This window comes from Phalacrocorax carbo, chromosome 16, assembly GCF_963921805.1.
Source record: "Phalacrocorax carbo chromosome 16, bPhaCar2.1, whole genome shotgun sequence".
Taxonomy (NCBI): Eukaryota; Metazoa; Chordata; class Aves; order Suliformes; family Phalacrocoracidae; genus Phalacrocorax; species Phalacrocorax carbo.
In genome coordinates this window covers 2,945,723-2,961,365 of record NC_087528.1, presented here as the reverse complement: position 1 = coordinate 2,961,365, position 15,643 = coordinate 2,945,723, and the positions used below count along the sequence as shown (strand labels likewise).

General features: G+C 38.7%; 1 protein-coding gene across 9 annotated transcripts in view; it reads left to right on the top strand.

Moving 5' to 3' along the window:
- MBTD1 (mbt domain containing 1) overlaps positions 1-15,643 on the top strand; it is a 40,416-nt gene that overhangs the window by 18,821 nt on the left and 5,952 nt on the right. For 7 of the 9 annotated variants that reach the window (XM_064467380.1, XM_064467377.1, XM_064467376.1 and 4 more), the window contains 7 exons: positions 752-986; positions 2,300-2,355; positions 2,635-2,739; positions 3,562-3,709; positions 6,299-6,381; positions 6,708-6,942; positions 7,590-7,667. In XM_064467380.1, the coding sequence (XP_064323450.1) occupies positions 752-986; positions 2,300-2,355; positions 2,635-2,739; positions 3,562-3,709; positions 6,299-6,381; positions 6,708-6,942; positions 7,590-7,667 (940 nt within the window). The remainder of the gene's footprint in view (positions 1-751; positions 987-2,299; positions 2,356-2,634; positions 2,740-3,561; positions 3,710-6,298; positions 6,382-6,707; positions 6,943-7,589; positions 7,668-15,643) is intronic. The other 2 variants (XM_064467383.1, XM_064467382.1) reach the window with 2 other exon arrangements.

The following is a 15,643-nucleotide window of genomic DNA, read 5'->3' as shown; positions in this document are numbered from 1 at the left end:
CTAACATTAAAAAAAAAACCCTTTCTGCAGTTGTTCATTTCTATTTAAAAGTTGGCTCAGTTGGAAACCAAATTAAATTGGCAAGATCTCGACACTGGGGAGTTCGAAATGGAAATGGCAAGTGACAGATACTGATTTTTAAACAGAAGGTGTTGTCACAAGGCAGATTAACATCCATTTCCACTCTTTCTGTCTTTCTTTTTGGTATATTATGAAGAAATATGTCTGTGAGTGGCCAGCTTTAATTATGTTGAAGGTTTGTTTTCCATACCTTTTATAATAAAGTATTTTAATCCTATTTTTAAAGTGCTAGATTTTGAGTGGATGACAAAGCAAAAAAGAACCATCTTGGGTTTTTGTTTTTGGTTTTTTATAGTTTTTTTTCTTTGGTTGTTTTGGTTTTTTGTTAAAATTGCTTCTCAGGGTAACTTTATCTGTTGTTAACAACTGAACAAGCTTTCATTAAGTCAATGGAAAATTCCTGTAGCCTATGTGAGAACTGTATTAGGGGCTGTACTTAATACAATTAAAGCATTGTAGGATCTATTCTACTTAGTTTCCTGAAGCATTTCATTTCTGCCCATGTACAATGAAATGTAAGAGAAATCATTTGTGTCATTTTTGCAGGTTGATTAACAAGTACTTCAATTAAATGAAAAGTGCGTTGATACTGCGCTTTAATAGCCAAAGACCTAACCAAGGGAAAACAGGGTGTATTCTTACAGAATGCTTTTTTTCCTGTTACTTTAAGGTGTCTGAGAGTATGCAGTACCCATTCAAAACTTCCATGAGAGTAGAAGTTGTTGACAAAACACACCTTTGTCGAACAAGGGTAGCAGTTGTAGAAAGTGTCATTGGGGGACGGTTAAGATTGGTGTACGAAGAAAGTGAAGACAAAACCGATGACTTCTGGTGCCATATGTACAGTCCACTCATTCATCATATAGGTTGGTCTCGAAGTATAGGACACAGATTCAAAAGATCGGGTAAGCTGCTTGTCCTTTAGAGGTGTCTCTGGGGGTGGTATTGGCCTGGAGAGGTCTGACTTAAGCAGTACTGTCACTTTATACAATTCATAAAACTAGCTCGAGTAACGATCTTTAAAAACTTATATAATGTACCCAAGGGGCTTTACCAATTCTATTACGTTTAGGAGTTCAGTGAAAAGTATAATTAGTGTATTTTGTAGCACTGGAAAAGCCAAAATAAATTTTTAGTTGATTTGTAGTATGTCGATGTCTAGAAATAATCAAAGCTAGGCAGTGGTTAGCAAACTCACTAGGCAGGAAAACCTTGTAGTGCAACATTCAAGCACGGTAAACCTCATTTTTCATGCTGATACGGGGAGTTACACAGTCCTGCTCCACAAGCTCCTGGTTTCTTCATGTTTGTCTCTTTTGTACAATACAACGTGGACAAGTATCCTATTAGATAGTGAATTTTTGCTTTTACTTGCAAGTTTAAAGAGTATCCAATATTTTTATATTGCAAGATTTACATGCTTTAGATGGCATTAGGAGAGGGGCAGGGAAGGTGAAGTGACAGTCTAATAGATGGTACACAGTTGAGGCCCTTGTTATCTAAAGTACAAAAATACTTATAATTTGAAATATTTAAGGTTTCTAAACAATAAGTCTGTTTTTTAATATTTCTCTGCTCCAACGAGCTCGTGTCTTTTGTCAAAAACAGAACTTCTGTAAAACATGCCACAAGGCATCCCTTCCCGGAAACCTGCTGTCTTCCTAGTGATTCAACTGTCACTGAAACCATTTATAAAAATAAGAGTATTTGGAGAAATCAAGAGCAGTGCTACTTCCCAGAAATAATGATTCTAACAGAGTTCCAGGGATTCCCCTTGGAAAGTTGTATTCAACAGTTGGCTAAACCCAGCCATTTACATTTATTTCAAGTGTTTATGTATAATTATATTTTAAAAAATACATAAATATACTTTTCTGTCATAGCATAGTGCAATGTAATTTACTTACCGATTATTTTTTTCCAAAGCTTCTATGTGTATTCGTCTCAAATTTCTTACATAATCAAGTGGTCTTGTAAATATTGGAATTCTTTTTCCCCCATAAATAAGATTGTTTTATAGAGGTATTTCAGGTAGAAGTCAATATGGAAATTACAGAGATTATGTCCTCTGGATTTTTGTGGTAGTCTTATTATAAGCTGTGGGCCTCCCACTCCAGTAATGATTGCATTCTACTAGTTAACGTATTCAGAAAAACGGTATATACCGTCTGCTCTGTTAATAAAACTTCTGAATAATATGTACTAATATTCCTTGTAGATATCACAAAGAAACAGGATGGACATTTTGATGCCCCCCCACATTTATTTATGAAGGTGAGTTTGGCAAGAGTGCTGTTTTCTCAGAGTTGACTGAGGACCTTTAGGTCCTGGTGTGCGTAGAACAGACCTGAAACTACTTAAGTCCTGGAAATATGCCCACCACAAGCATTAATTCTTTTCTTATTATTCAAACACTTCCCTAATTTGGCCTCCTTGACACAAGCAGAGATGATAAAACAGGTGTTTCAATCTGTCGCGTTGTCGGTGTGGGGCTACGTTATGTTCCAGGCTGACTAGATGCTTAGCTGCTGGTGCTGTTATGTGATTCTTTAGGTAAAAGAGGTTGACGCAGCTGGAGAATGGTTTAAAGAAGGAATGAAATTGGAAGCTATAGACCCCTTAAACCTTTCGGCAATATGTGTGGCAACTATTAGAAAGGTAAGGAAACAAGTGTGTATTTGGGGCAGACAGACAGGAATTCTTCCTTCGCTCACCTTTATTCAGGTCTGAAAGAAAAAGCTCATTCACACAGTGAATGTTTATGGAGTACGTCCATTGTTTATATACAACAGCTATGGAAAAGGATATACTCGTGTAATTTTTTTTAATTTTTACTTTAGTCTCTGGAAATTCAGCTTTACCTTTAATTAGAATATAATGTATGTGAGATTAATTTGCAGGAAAATCTTCTGCTAATTATACCAAATGTTTTGCAACTGTTCAAAAAGAAACCTCACCTTGCTCACTTGCAGAAGTCTATGAAGGTGTTTTAAGGATGTACTTTTTTCCTAGCTTGATTGAAAGGGATCCCATCCATCTGAAATCTGTTCTAAAAGAGGAAGAAAATTTAGCAAGTAGCTTAGCAGACTTGCATAACCCTACCAATGAGGAGCGTGGTGATGATTTTGAGTCTTTTTTCTTATTGATGGTGTGCAGACTATCCTCGCAAGAGAAAGAGTAGAATGAATTAGAGCTTTAGAAGTAGAGCTGATGTTCACAAGAAAAATAAACTAGCGATCAGAAAAGGAAATGTTCCTCTCCTAACTTTGCAGTTAACAAAGGCACATTTGACAATAGTGCACGCGATCTTGGAGACAGGTGTGATCTGGGGTCTTTGGTTTGGTTGTAATTGAATGTCCTTCTAAGTGTACTTCAATTATTGAGTTACTTTTCACTTTTTTGAAACATGGCATGCTTTCTTTCTAGCCTTATCACACAGTTAAAGGTATTTAATGTAAAATTTTGTTTTTCTTTACAAAGGTTTTAGCAGATGGCTATCTTATGATTGGGATTGATGGCTCAGAAGCAGCAGATGGGTCTGATTGGTTTTGTTACCATGCCACTTCCCCTTCTATTTTCCCTGTTGGTTTCTGTGAAATTAACATGATTGAACTAACTCCACCCAGAGGTACATATAGCATTCTGACCACATTTTATTTTGAATATTTTTCAGTGATATTGTATGTGCCATATGCTTTGTTTCTTAACTCAGTCTACAAAATTCATGTCACTTTTTAGGACTTGAGAAAGTCTGAAACAAATACAACAGCATAACTTCAAAGTAGTCTAAAACAGAGATAAACTTTTCATTTAGAAAAAGTCAAATTGAACATCTGATTGATTCTCTGGCTAAAATGATTTGCTTTTGCTGTCGGAAACTGAGGATAGCCGCTAGCTGAATAGTACAGCCACTAAGCGGATGGGAAGCGTGCTAGTCACTAAAAGGACCGTTCAGAATACGTCATTGCTTGTGAAGTCCTGGCCACCGAAAGCATTAACGAGCATTGTAAAGAATCGCAGGCTTAGGCTAATTCGCAACAATACCAGTTAATTTTTTGAAGAATACGCACAAACTTGAGCTTCAGGGAAGTAGCCATTAGAGCTGTGTGCTGCGTAATCCCTGCTGTGAGAACAAGCTGTCTGTCCACTAGCACACGTGCCTACAGAAGACTGTTGCCTTCATTTTTCCATTTTGTTGTCTTGCCTTATAAAGAGGATTGTAACTAGCTGTGTAACAGCAGATAATGATGGTTTTCTATGGATTTTTTTTCTCCATTCTCATTCTTGCAGGCTTCTACTTGTATTTATTGAATTACTTTCCTAGGTAATAACTACAAAGGCAGTGTAATGCAACATGAAGAAAATAATTTTTAATCCTTTTCATTATTGCACACTAATGAATCTGTCGTCTTTGGGTATGTGGAAAGTGCAGTTGGACAGATTTGCTGTTATTTTTCAGTCAACTCATTTAGTGAATTTATTACCTAGAAATTCATAGGCATAACCAGTGCTCAAAAATATGTGGTATAAGAGTCTCTTGCAATAAGAAGAGGTTTTGCGGGAGGAAAAAGCATGCATATCAATCAGTTTAGAAATAAACACATTAAATTGATACAGAATAGGAAAAAAACCTCCCTTGTGTGATTAAAATTTTCCTCTGTACTCTTCAAATTCTACTGAACAGCAAAATTCACATACTATTGTGTATCAAATTTATGATACTTCTGTTTCTTATATTGTGGCAACCTTATTCTTTATCTATGTGTATACTTTCCCTTTTATTGCAGTTTTCCCATAACAGTCTTGTATCATCCACTGAGAGGTGATTATAAATCACTCGTGCAATCGTCTAAGTCATTTGAAAGAGGAATTAACAGGAGTAAAATACAGGACATAATGCGCATTAACATATCTAATAGGATCAGAGCGATCAAAGCTGCTTAGCTCTTATGAGAGGTGTATTTTGCTTTCCAAATTTCAGGCTTGAAAATGGACAGTTTCTTAATTGTGACTACTCTAACAAGGACCACGTGCATGCATCTCCAGTGTGCATGTGGTGGGAAGTGAATTGAAGGACTCACATACAAGTATATTGGTCTAGCCAGAGGAAGTGTGCATTAAGAAAAGCATTAATACGCAGAACCGATACATTATTACGCTTATTAATTGTTAGCTGTCCAGCTACATCTGGCCACGCAGATACCACGTACCTGATGTGAACACACTTTTCCAAATTACATTTAGCAGTGTGGATAACTTCATTAAGTTGCTGAGAAGTTATTGGGCTTCAAGCTTATTCCTTCAAAATATATTCATCTCTTGCTGAAATTGGTAGAAGATGAACACGGGTAGATACTTTCAAGAATGGGATTCCATTTTGGGCTGCAAGTGTTGGCCACCTGATGAGTCTGGCCCTGCAGTACCGAGCTATGACTCGGTAGGAGTGCTCTACCTCTACTTAGATGAGATCCAGCTGTTTCCTGTAGCCCCCCATGCCATCCCCACGGCGCTGCAATCTTTTCAGAATGTCCATCACTGCCACTACCACAAAGAAGTCTTTTAAGCTGTTGTTGCTCCAGCTAGAATTCGAGAACTGTTGGTTGAAGCAGTTGTAGAAGTTGCCCAAAGTAAAGAATAGCCCTGCTTGTTTTATGCATGTTCAGTAGATGAACAAAAGCTAAATATATTTGAGAGATTATTTTATTTTATAGCTTTTAAGATTGGGGAAAAAAAAATAATCCTGTAGTTTTCCATATTATGGCTATTTTGAGCCTTATTTAAGTTTTAAAATATCCATGCTCGTTCTTACCACCATTCCTAACAATTCAAGTGTTTCAATAGTGGAGCTCTTTCCCCACAGGAAAGACTCTGGGTGTGCTTAATTACATGATCTGTTCTCGGTCATTCGTGTGGGGCATTGTAGAGACCAAGGACCTCGTGGACAGGAAGCTTCAATTATGAACAATTAATCTTAACATGGAATGACACTTTCTATATTATCCAGAGGTTCATTCATCTGTTTGTCACAAATGGGCAGCGTCCAGATGACTGTCTTGTCCCTTAGACCAAAGCTCAGAGAGTGGAAGTTTCTGATGTTAATGTTTTGCTTCTTTGTTGTCTTTTTAGCCATAGCACAGTGCCAGTATACTATTTTTGTTGTTGTTCTTGCGTGTGAGGTTTGCAGCTGATGTATGAAAGTGTTGTTTAACGTTCACAGGTTATGCAAAACTCCCTTTTAAATGGTTTGACTACCTCAGGGAAACTGACTCAATAGCAGCACCTGTAAAGCTTTTCAATAAGGTAATAAACATTATACATGTGTATTTAAACTGTAATTAGTGTAATCTTTAAACTTCTGTCTGCGTAGTCCGTGGGATTGACCCATTTCATAAATACAATTTTGAGAAGCTAAGGCAACAGTGACTTTTAGAAGCAAGAACCATTCGAGTATACTCAGCTTGACTATTTCTGAAATGTTAAATACAGGGGTACATGACACTTCATAAACAATACTTGGTATTTTCCTACATTAAGTTGACTGAAGTATTTGCTTCAACACTGCTTAAACCATTTTAATTAACATGTTTGTTCACTGATGTTTGCCTTGTTTGTGTTTGCTTTTCCAGGAAGTTCCAAACCATGGGTTTCATGTCGGAATGAAACTGGAGGCCGTTGATCTGATGGAACCTCGCCTGGTATGTGTGGCCACAGTAACTCGCATTATCCATCGTCTTTTGAGGATACACTTTGATGGGTGGGAAGATGAATATGATCAGTGGGTGGATTGTGAGTCCCCAGACCTCTATCCAGTGGGATGGTGTCAGCTAACTGGATATCAACTACAGCCTCCAGCACCACAATGTAAGTTCCTGTTTTGTAAATAACGTAATGGTTGCTTACTGGTCCTTGTTCACCTGCGATGGCTTCGCGAGCTTCATCCTTTGCAAGTTAGGTCACCCGGCATAACAAAAATAGACCTAATTCTTGCTAATGCTTACAAGTACGCAGTCCTAATCTCTTCCACCTTGAGTTCTAAAGTTCTTCCCGGTGTTTCTGTGGCTACTTGCTATTTTTTAATGCCGAAGATGCTTACTTGATCCAGGGGAAAAGCCTGTTTCTTACTTGTCAGTCCTGGATAATATCACTGAGAATTTATACTGCCTTAAGATTCTGAGTATATATGCTTTACATACCAAATTTGAGGGAACTTGGCATGTGCAGAAGTATTTATATAAGACGACTGTATTTTTAGTGCATCAAGACTTGTCCTCACAGGTCAATTTATATGATGATAGATAACTGCATTCTGAGAACTGCTAGTTGTTTAATGGGAGGGTAATAATAGTTGCTGTTAGTAGTTTAATGGGAGGCTTCTCCCACAATAAAGGTGTTTCACCTTCATTCAGTCACTAAGGAGAAATTCTGTAACTGTGTAACAGCTTTGACACATTCCAAAGTATTTTTTCCAAAATACTAAACTTTAATTTTGAATTCTTAATTGTTTGCAGCATCAAGAGATAGCCAGTCAAGTTCATCCAAACAGAAGAAAAAAGCTAAATCGCAACAGTACAAAGGACATAAGAAAAGTGGGTGACAAAGTAGCGTTTGCACTTTTCCTGTTGTTTAAAAAGTTTGTCCTAAGTCCCTATCCTATTTGGAAATGTTTGTGTGTAAACAGGTGTTTTGCTTAAAGGTGCAGTATGCCGTAAAAGGAACTTTTTCATTGAGAATACCCTTTTTATTTTTTTATAACTTGCAACAGGGTTGATGTTGCTAATGTCCACCTACAAATCATATAGGTTATTAACTGTTAGAGTATTCTTGGTAGTCGGCCATCATTTTAGTTAAATAATACATTGACTATGTGAGTGTACTGCCTTACACGAAATACTCAGGTATGAATTAACACAGTTTTAATTCTGCTCTTTGTAACACAGGTGTAGGAGTAAGAACCAAGTTACTTGGGTCAGAAAGAATGAGATGTAGAAAACTTAAATTACCATCTAGCTGGTTCCTTTTTAAAACAAAAAAGGGACAGTTTTGCCAGTTTTTTTTAGATGAGACATCTGGGAAGCTGTATGTAAATAAAACTTTTATACGATTATTTTCAGAAACAATAAATAACATTGCTGTATGTGACTATTCTTGTCACAGTAAAACATAGTAATGATATTTTTAAGAATCTGAAGGATTCAGGTTCTTCCCACAGTAATGGTTTCCCTCTAGATTATCTTCAAAATTCACAACCGGTTTGAATTTGCACGAATGCACATTTTGCGTTCCTCCGTGCTTTTATTTCCATGCCACTGGTTTAAACTAAAAACCTCATTGGTATGAGTAAATAAAGGGAGTAGAGGCAGCCAGTCGTAAGAGGACCTTGTGCCTTCTCCCATCATTCTTCTATGGAAATCGAGTCCATCTGTATTCTCTCCTTTAAGCAATATTGTAGTTTTATATGGCGGGTTTATCCCAAAGGTTCTTCAGCCATTTTTCCAATAATTTGACATTTTTGAAAGGCAGAAAGGCAACCACCTCTTGAGTCACGAGCTGCAGCAACGTGACAGCCATTGTACGAGAAATGTGTGTGCAAGAGATGACGTGGTAGATAAGAACATAGGGTAAGCCTATAGTCTTGTTAAGTGCTACACAATTTTTAGTTATGTTTTACTCAAGATTTATATAGTATTTATTTTAAAAAAGAACCAATTACAACTGCGGGGTGCCACATCAGAACAAATAGTTTGTCTTGCTAGAAGTAGATGGCCTAGTTCCAGACAGCCTAACTATGTACATCACGTTCGGAGCATCAAATCATTATGCTGACTCCTTCTCTTGGTGTTTTCTTGGAAACAGTGGAGAGTTTTATGCTGCAGATGTAAGGACAGATCAGCTACAGAAAAGGGTCTGTGACCTGTCGTCTTGAATTGGTGCTGCTCCTTTGTCAAGATATGTTCTAATAGGACAGCCTGGCAGATAATCAAATCAGCAGTTTTGTTGATGTTGAAAGTTAGTTCACCTGTAAGTCAGCAAACTTGACTAACAATAATCTTTTAACAGTCCTTAACGTAACATTAGGAGAGATTTTGTGAAATACTCTTCAAAGTAAGAACATTAGGCCTTTCTTGCCATTAGAATCAGTATCGTCTTGACCTATTTAGACTTGTTTTCAGAGAGTTTTGTTGTCTGAGACTTGAGTGCATCCAAAAGTTAAGGCACATTCCCTGAAAGATAGAGCAGTTTTCCCCAGTCCCTTAAAAGCTCAGTTTGAAATATAGAGGCTGAAATCCAAACTATGCTGTTCTTTATATGTGAGGTGTAGTTGCTTTGCAGGTGTTCTCGGTAAAGTGTGTTTCATGATGATGAATCCTTAATGGTCTTTAAATTCTGGACAGCCTTGTCTTAGAAAGCATCGATCATTTTGATGACTTCAATGTTACTGCCAGTGCTATGATGGGAGACCTCCCACAGGTGATGTGGATCTCTAAGGACTATGATGTGCCTTTGGCCGCTGGTCCTAGATAAAGGACTAGATGTGGGAGGAAAGTATTGGCAAGGTGAAAGATTCATAAAGCTAAAACTTGAAACATGGTGAGGGAAAAGAACTCTAGAAGAGTCTGGCACTCATCGTGAAGGCTGATTAAATGGACCAGTTGCTAGCTGGAATTGTGCCAGCTGAGCTAACGGCCCCTAAGAGAACTCCTGCATAAAACCTAGAGCAGGGGTCTGTAGAAAGATGCTGATCTATTTTAAAGTAATTCAATTTCAACCAGAGTAGTTAAATTTTTTCATGGAATTAATCAACTAATCTTGAGGTGACTGGGGAAAAAAAATCGGACAGGTTTGTGTAAGCTAAAAAACAAGTCATCAATTTCCCTTACTTCAAATCTTTTTATCTTTGAACAGTAGCTTGTTGTATTGAAGTAAGAGGCATCCACTGATTCCAGTTCCATCCCAGACGTAGCTGTCAGGGAAGGGCTGATTGACCTGGGACAGGAAAAAAGGGATCTTCATTCTGAGTTGGACCTGACACTAAACTCTGCGTTAGCTCTGCCCTCGCTCCCTGCACTGATTGAGAATTGTGTCAAATGAGATTAAAACTTTGTTTTTATCTGGGGCTTCCCCTGTGATAGAAAAATTAGCCTAAGGAAAATTGACCTAAATGAAGAGCTGAGCAGCAGTGCTGCAGTTGTGTAGACCTCATGTGAGGAATTAAAACCCTTGTCTTCACGGTAAATTTGTGAATGGATGTATTAAGGCAAACTGGAACTTTCTTCACTAGTCATTGCAGAAGGCAGCTTGTGCTATTCTGGTCTTTGAACATAAAAAAAGAAGTTGACCAGGTAAAGCAGGTATCTAGGAACTTCTTACGACCTATTGTTGGGTGCCTCAAACAGTATGATGTTTCTCCTTTCTGCTGTTTGAGGAAGTAAACCGCAAAATCCAGGTCTTGTTCAGAATCTTGCAGCAGTAATTTTAAAGAGAATTCAGGTACAGAAAAACTGCTGATTTGAAAATACTTAGAGAAAGTTGTGAGTGCTGTTGCCTTAAGCTAGGGAAAGATGGCTACCTTTGTATAGGACCTGTTCTAGGTAATCCTGGTCTGTCTGAGCAGATTTTGTTTAGCAAGGTATGCTAGGCCATCCTGCACCTTACCTCATCCCTGTCCTTCCACTCTGCAGAAGTTTCTTGACATGTCTCTTGCAGTTAAGTGTGACACGAACACTAGAAGGGAAATTCCCCCTATCTCGCGCCATAGGAAGGAGATTTGTTCTAGTGGAATTTGTTCGTAATTTGTCACTAACAGGAAGTACATGTGGGCTATGGAAACAAGGAAGAACTTCTGATGCGTTTCTTTTCTGGACTGTTTACTCAATATTAAGAAGTCCACTTAATCGTCAAAAGGAGATGAGAGGAGGAGGTCATGCAAGTTTATAGTTGGCTGCATCCTGTGTGTTTATTCTTGGTAGGCTATGGCAACAGAAGTGCCGAGTCACAGGAAATAAGAAACTGTTTTCTGTAGCCTCTTATTGTTCAGCACTTGTAAAGAAAAATAAATAGCAAGTCTTACTTTGAAAAGGATTTCAGTCATAAAACCGTTTAATGCAGTAGTAATGCTTTCATGGCAAAGTAACCACAGCTGATTAACAAGAAACTCTATATATGTCTTAATTAAACCAGATTATTTTTAGCAGAGAGGTGTTGCTTCCGCATATTTTTCTGATTGCAACGCACTCCACAATCTGAGTCACCCTGCTGTGGATAACGATGCAGATTTCTAATGCAGTGGTTTTGCCCCTTACTTGAGTCCGTTGAGGAGCGAGTAGCACGTATTCGGGGTGAAGCAGAACTGGTGACAGAGCGAACTCTGCCATAACAGGATCATGGTAAAAGAGAAAGTCAGGCTCCTATGCTACTCTGCCACTACAGAAACCAGTATAACCAGCTGAATTAACGCTCACTTAACACTGAATGGGAACAATTTAACAAGCGTTGCATCCAGCCGCAATGTGATGTTTTACTCCTCAACAACAAAAGAATACAGGTTAAGATTTTAAGAGATCTTGGTTTAGGATAATTTCTTAATCCATAAAAGCAAGTAAATTTGCAGCTGAGGGTACAGCTGTGCTTTTTTTTTTCTTTAAAATCTACAACAGGCAACAATGTTAATTTGCCCCCGTGTCATTGTGACTTAGAAGTAGTTAATGAGCACACATGGAGTAATGAAAATAGAAAAATGTCAGGCTGTTGCCCCTTTCACATAGGTGCTGATCGTAATAGAAATATTCCTAGGACTTACTTTAAGCACCATTTACTATTGTAAACTGTTGGAAATGCCCAAACAATTTGGTGTGATTACTGATGCACAGAGCATGAAATAATTTTCTGAAAGCTGTAACAATGTCTTAGGCCTATCTTAGATAAGGAGGCTGTCCCAAAGGGAGTAGAAGTTATCTAGCGGCCTACATGGCTTAGCCTTCAATAAAACTGGGGTTTTTTCTTAGATTGATTACGCTGCTATGCAAGCAGGTTGTCATGTTGACAGTGAACCCATTCACTAGCACTTGGATTGTAAAGATATGCTTATTTGACCCTTTCTAGTTTTGTACTTTTAATTAGAATGTTTTATAACTGTGTCATGCTCTGTATGCATGCAAAATACCAGCTGGACTGTTTGACTTATCCTGCTTTGTCCCTCCATTCTCAGCCAGCAGGGCATCCGTCCTTGCTGCTGGCTTCTTACTCAAAGGAAGGCAAATCAAGTTGCCTGTAGTCTGCACATTTGCTGGATAGTTACTGTGTTACTTGTTGATTTCTAATTGCAAGTGTAAGTTTTGTGCGCGCTTTTGTGAATACTTGGGAATCACTGCCGCTTCTGTTTCCAACAGTGTGTATTTCAAGCAGGTGGGATTTTGTACTGTGTTCCTACTGGTCAGAAAGCTGTGCAGGTGAATACTTAAAGGGTAGCTTATCGGTTTACCTGGTCAATTCATTAAAAATGCAGTGTCTGCTTTCTAGTAGGTGTATATGTTGGAATAAGGTTATTGACACAACAATGTGACCTCAATATTTTAAAAGCTGAGCTTCTGTAGACAACGTTCTGCCTAATTATGGTGTTATCTCTCTAAAAGCCTCATCCTGAAGTCATCTTGTAAGAAGAATATTTAAGCATGATGATATCTTTGGCATATGCATAATCTAGTTACCTTTTCTCTTCATGGCTAGGCTTTTGTTTGTTGTTGTGTTTATCTGACAGTGCTAAGAATACTTAAGCATTAGCAACCATAGTTTTGATAGAGCTGAAGACAGTGGGGGTGTTGTATTACAGTGCTTGGGGTTGTAGCAAGCCTTGAGATTGTAGAGAAGTTTCCTCAGGCACAGTATTGGAGCATTTTAGTGATAAAGGAGGAACACATTAATGATTTGCATGGAAATCGTTTCCATAACATTTTTTTCATTAATGCTATGTTTAATTATTTGAAGGCATTTCAGGAGATTTTTCTTCCTGGACACTGAAATGCTCACTGATGTTTGTAAGGCACTGCAAAAATGGGAAGCACCATTCTAAAGTAACTAAGAGTATGTATTTTTAAACTAGGTTTTTGGGGATGATAAACTTTGCCTGGACTGGATTATTTCCGCAGAACCGTCCTTTCTCTCCCTGTTAGGCGCACACTCTGAAACAACTGCAGCTTCTAACTGAGCCCGTATGTCTTAGGTGTCCAACCAGAGGATTGTGTATTGACTGTAGCTGCAGCAGAAGCCATTTACAGCACTTCTATTTCATTGATAGAGTATGAAATAAGTGGATTGTGGTTTTAAGCAATGCACTTACAAGTCCTACCAGCCAGTCTCTAGAATTCAGTGCCGAACGTGTGGTTGTTGAGAACAATATTCCTGATAGTAACTGAATGGTGCCGTTGTTCAGGCCCTTGTTTTCCGGAACCAGTGAATATGAAGCAGAGCCATTTCTTAGTGAACAGTCTGAGTTACCTAATGCACTTTAACCCAAGCGTTTATTTTAGTTTGACTTGATGTTTAGAGAGGAAGATACCAGTTGGGAAGAAACCTGTCAGTTTGTCCAGCCCACCCATGACAGGTGAGGTGCGGAGGAGCTTCTCTGGTGATGACGAGTTGACTCCTCCTCCGTATCGAACCCTTCCAGCACAGACAGCCCCGGAGGCCTTCCAGCCTCCCAGGACTAGCCAAGAGTTCAGTCCCAGCCTCAAAACAGGTAACTAGCCACACCAGTCTCTGTTACTGCAGAGGGAAATGATGGACAGGGTGGGGAACTAAGCATGGTCTAGCATGTAGTCTGCTGACTCATCAAATCTCTTTTTTCTTTTTTTTCCTTTAAATTTTAGTTCTATTTTTTTTCTGTTAGAGAGCTTTTCATTCTCACTGATGTACCACATCACTGAATTACTTACAGAAAAGGATTGCAGCCGGTTAGAACCTTGTAGGAGGCCATATTGTAGGTTACTGAGGCACAAAGGCACAGAGGAGCTCTGCAGAGCTGTAAATTACAAAAAAAACGCACTCTGTAAAACTGAATAATAATGTGGATTTGGGAATATTTGATGTGAGCAGGAAGTTAGTGTGGATTACCTTTGCAGAAAAAGTCACCGTGTCCTGTAAATGAGGAGCAATTTTTACCTTGGTGTCAAAAAGGGCAGTTATCTGGGAAAAGATCTTCAGAATGCAAGAGTTATTTGAAATTTTGTGGGTTACTAATACAGAAAACATATTTGAAAATAATTTGTCCTTTCAGAATTTGATCCTTCCCCTGGTTTTGCTGTAAAACCAGGGTTTGGTTTAAAGATGACAGTATAATTGAGCATCTGTATGATTAAACAGTTTAAAAATTCATTTATCAGTAATATTGAGCAAGTAGCTTAAAATTTTGAGCTTATTTAAGGATAGTTTATGTAATGTAATCAATCTTAATTATAGAAATCCACTGCAAGGATCTGGTAGTTTGTTCCTCTTCCCTTTTCCTAATATGTATGGCAATATCATGTAGCTGGAACACTAATCACTTCTAACAAATCCGTTGTAGCCGTATGATCTGTCGGACAAGGGGGATTACGCTCTCCCTGCAGGACACTTGCCAGGATGATAGATTTAGCTTCAGATTTGCTTGATTTACACTTCTGTAAACTTGCTTTATTCTGAGCGGGCTGCTGTATTGGCACTTACCGTTGCCTGTGGAATACATCCAGAACGGTTTCTCTTGTCCTTGTGTTATCCATTAGCAGAATGGATCACGGTAACCTCCTTGCTGCCTCTCGAGGACAAATCCTGACTCTCTTCTGCACACCTCTCAACGCTTCTCAAGAACTCCTTTGTTTTCACCTCAGCTCGCTACTCACGTGTAGGTGCCTGTCTTTTAACAGAGTCTTTGATGCAAGGGAGAAGCCTTGCTTAGGAGAGGGTGTTCTGGAGTGTTTGTTTCTGCACAGCTGTTCTTCTTCCCTTACTGCAGATCTGCACCTCAGGTGCATTTATGTACTGCACAGACATGCACAGTCTGAGTTTTCTGCCTTGTTAGATCTTTGAGTTCCTACGAAACACTTGTGTTCTTCGGTTTCTGACACCCATCGATCTTTTCTATGATCTTTTTGGGGGAACTTCTCAAAGCTCTGAATTTTGGAGAGGCTGAACAAAATCAGTTTTGGTTGTGATGTGGCCTTGTTATTGCCCAAAGGTGTTGAAATTTAAATTGAAACCAGCAAGACCACACCCTGTAAGTCTGGGGGAGAGGAGGGCGTAACCATGGTAGTATATGATAAGTTCAGACCACATTTGAGATCAGCCAGCACTTAATTGCATGCATATTCCTCAGCATCGTGCACTGCCTCACTTTTCAGTAGCCCTAGCTAGGATGTAGGCATGCTGCAGGAGATGCTTCTCTGGCTTTGAATGGAAGCAGTGTACGGTTAGTGACGGGACAGGCATCTGCTCTAAAACCTCGTGTCTATCGGAGATCTCAGTAAGGCTCATTAAACAACTCCTGTCCCTTTTGTCCTGTCACAAGCACAGAAGAAGGTTTCAGTACTTCATC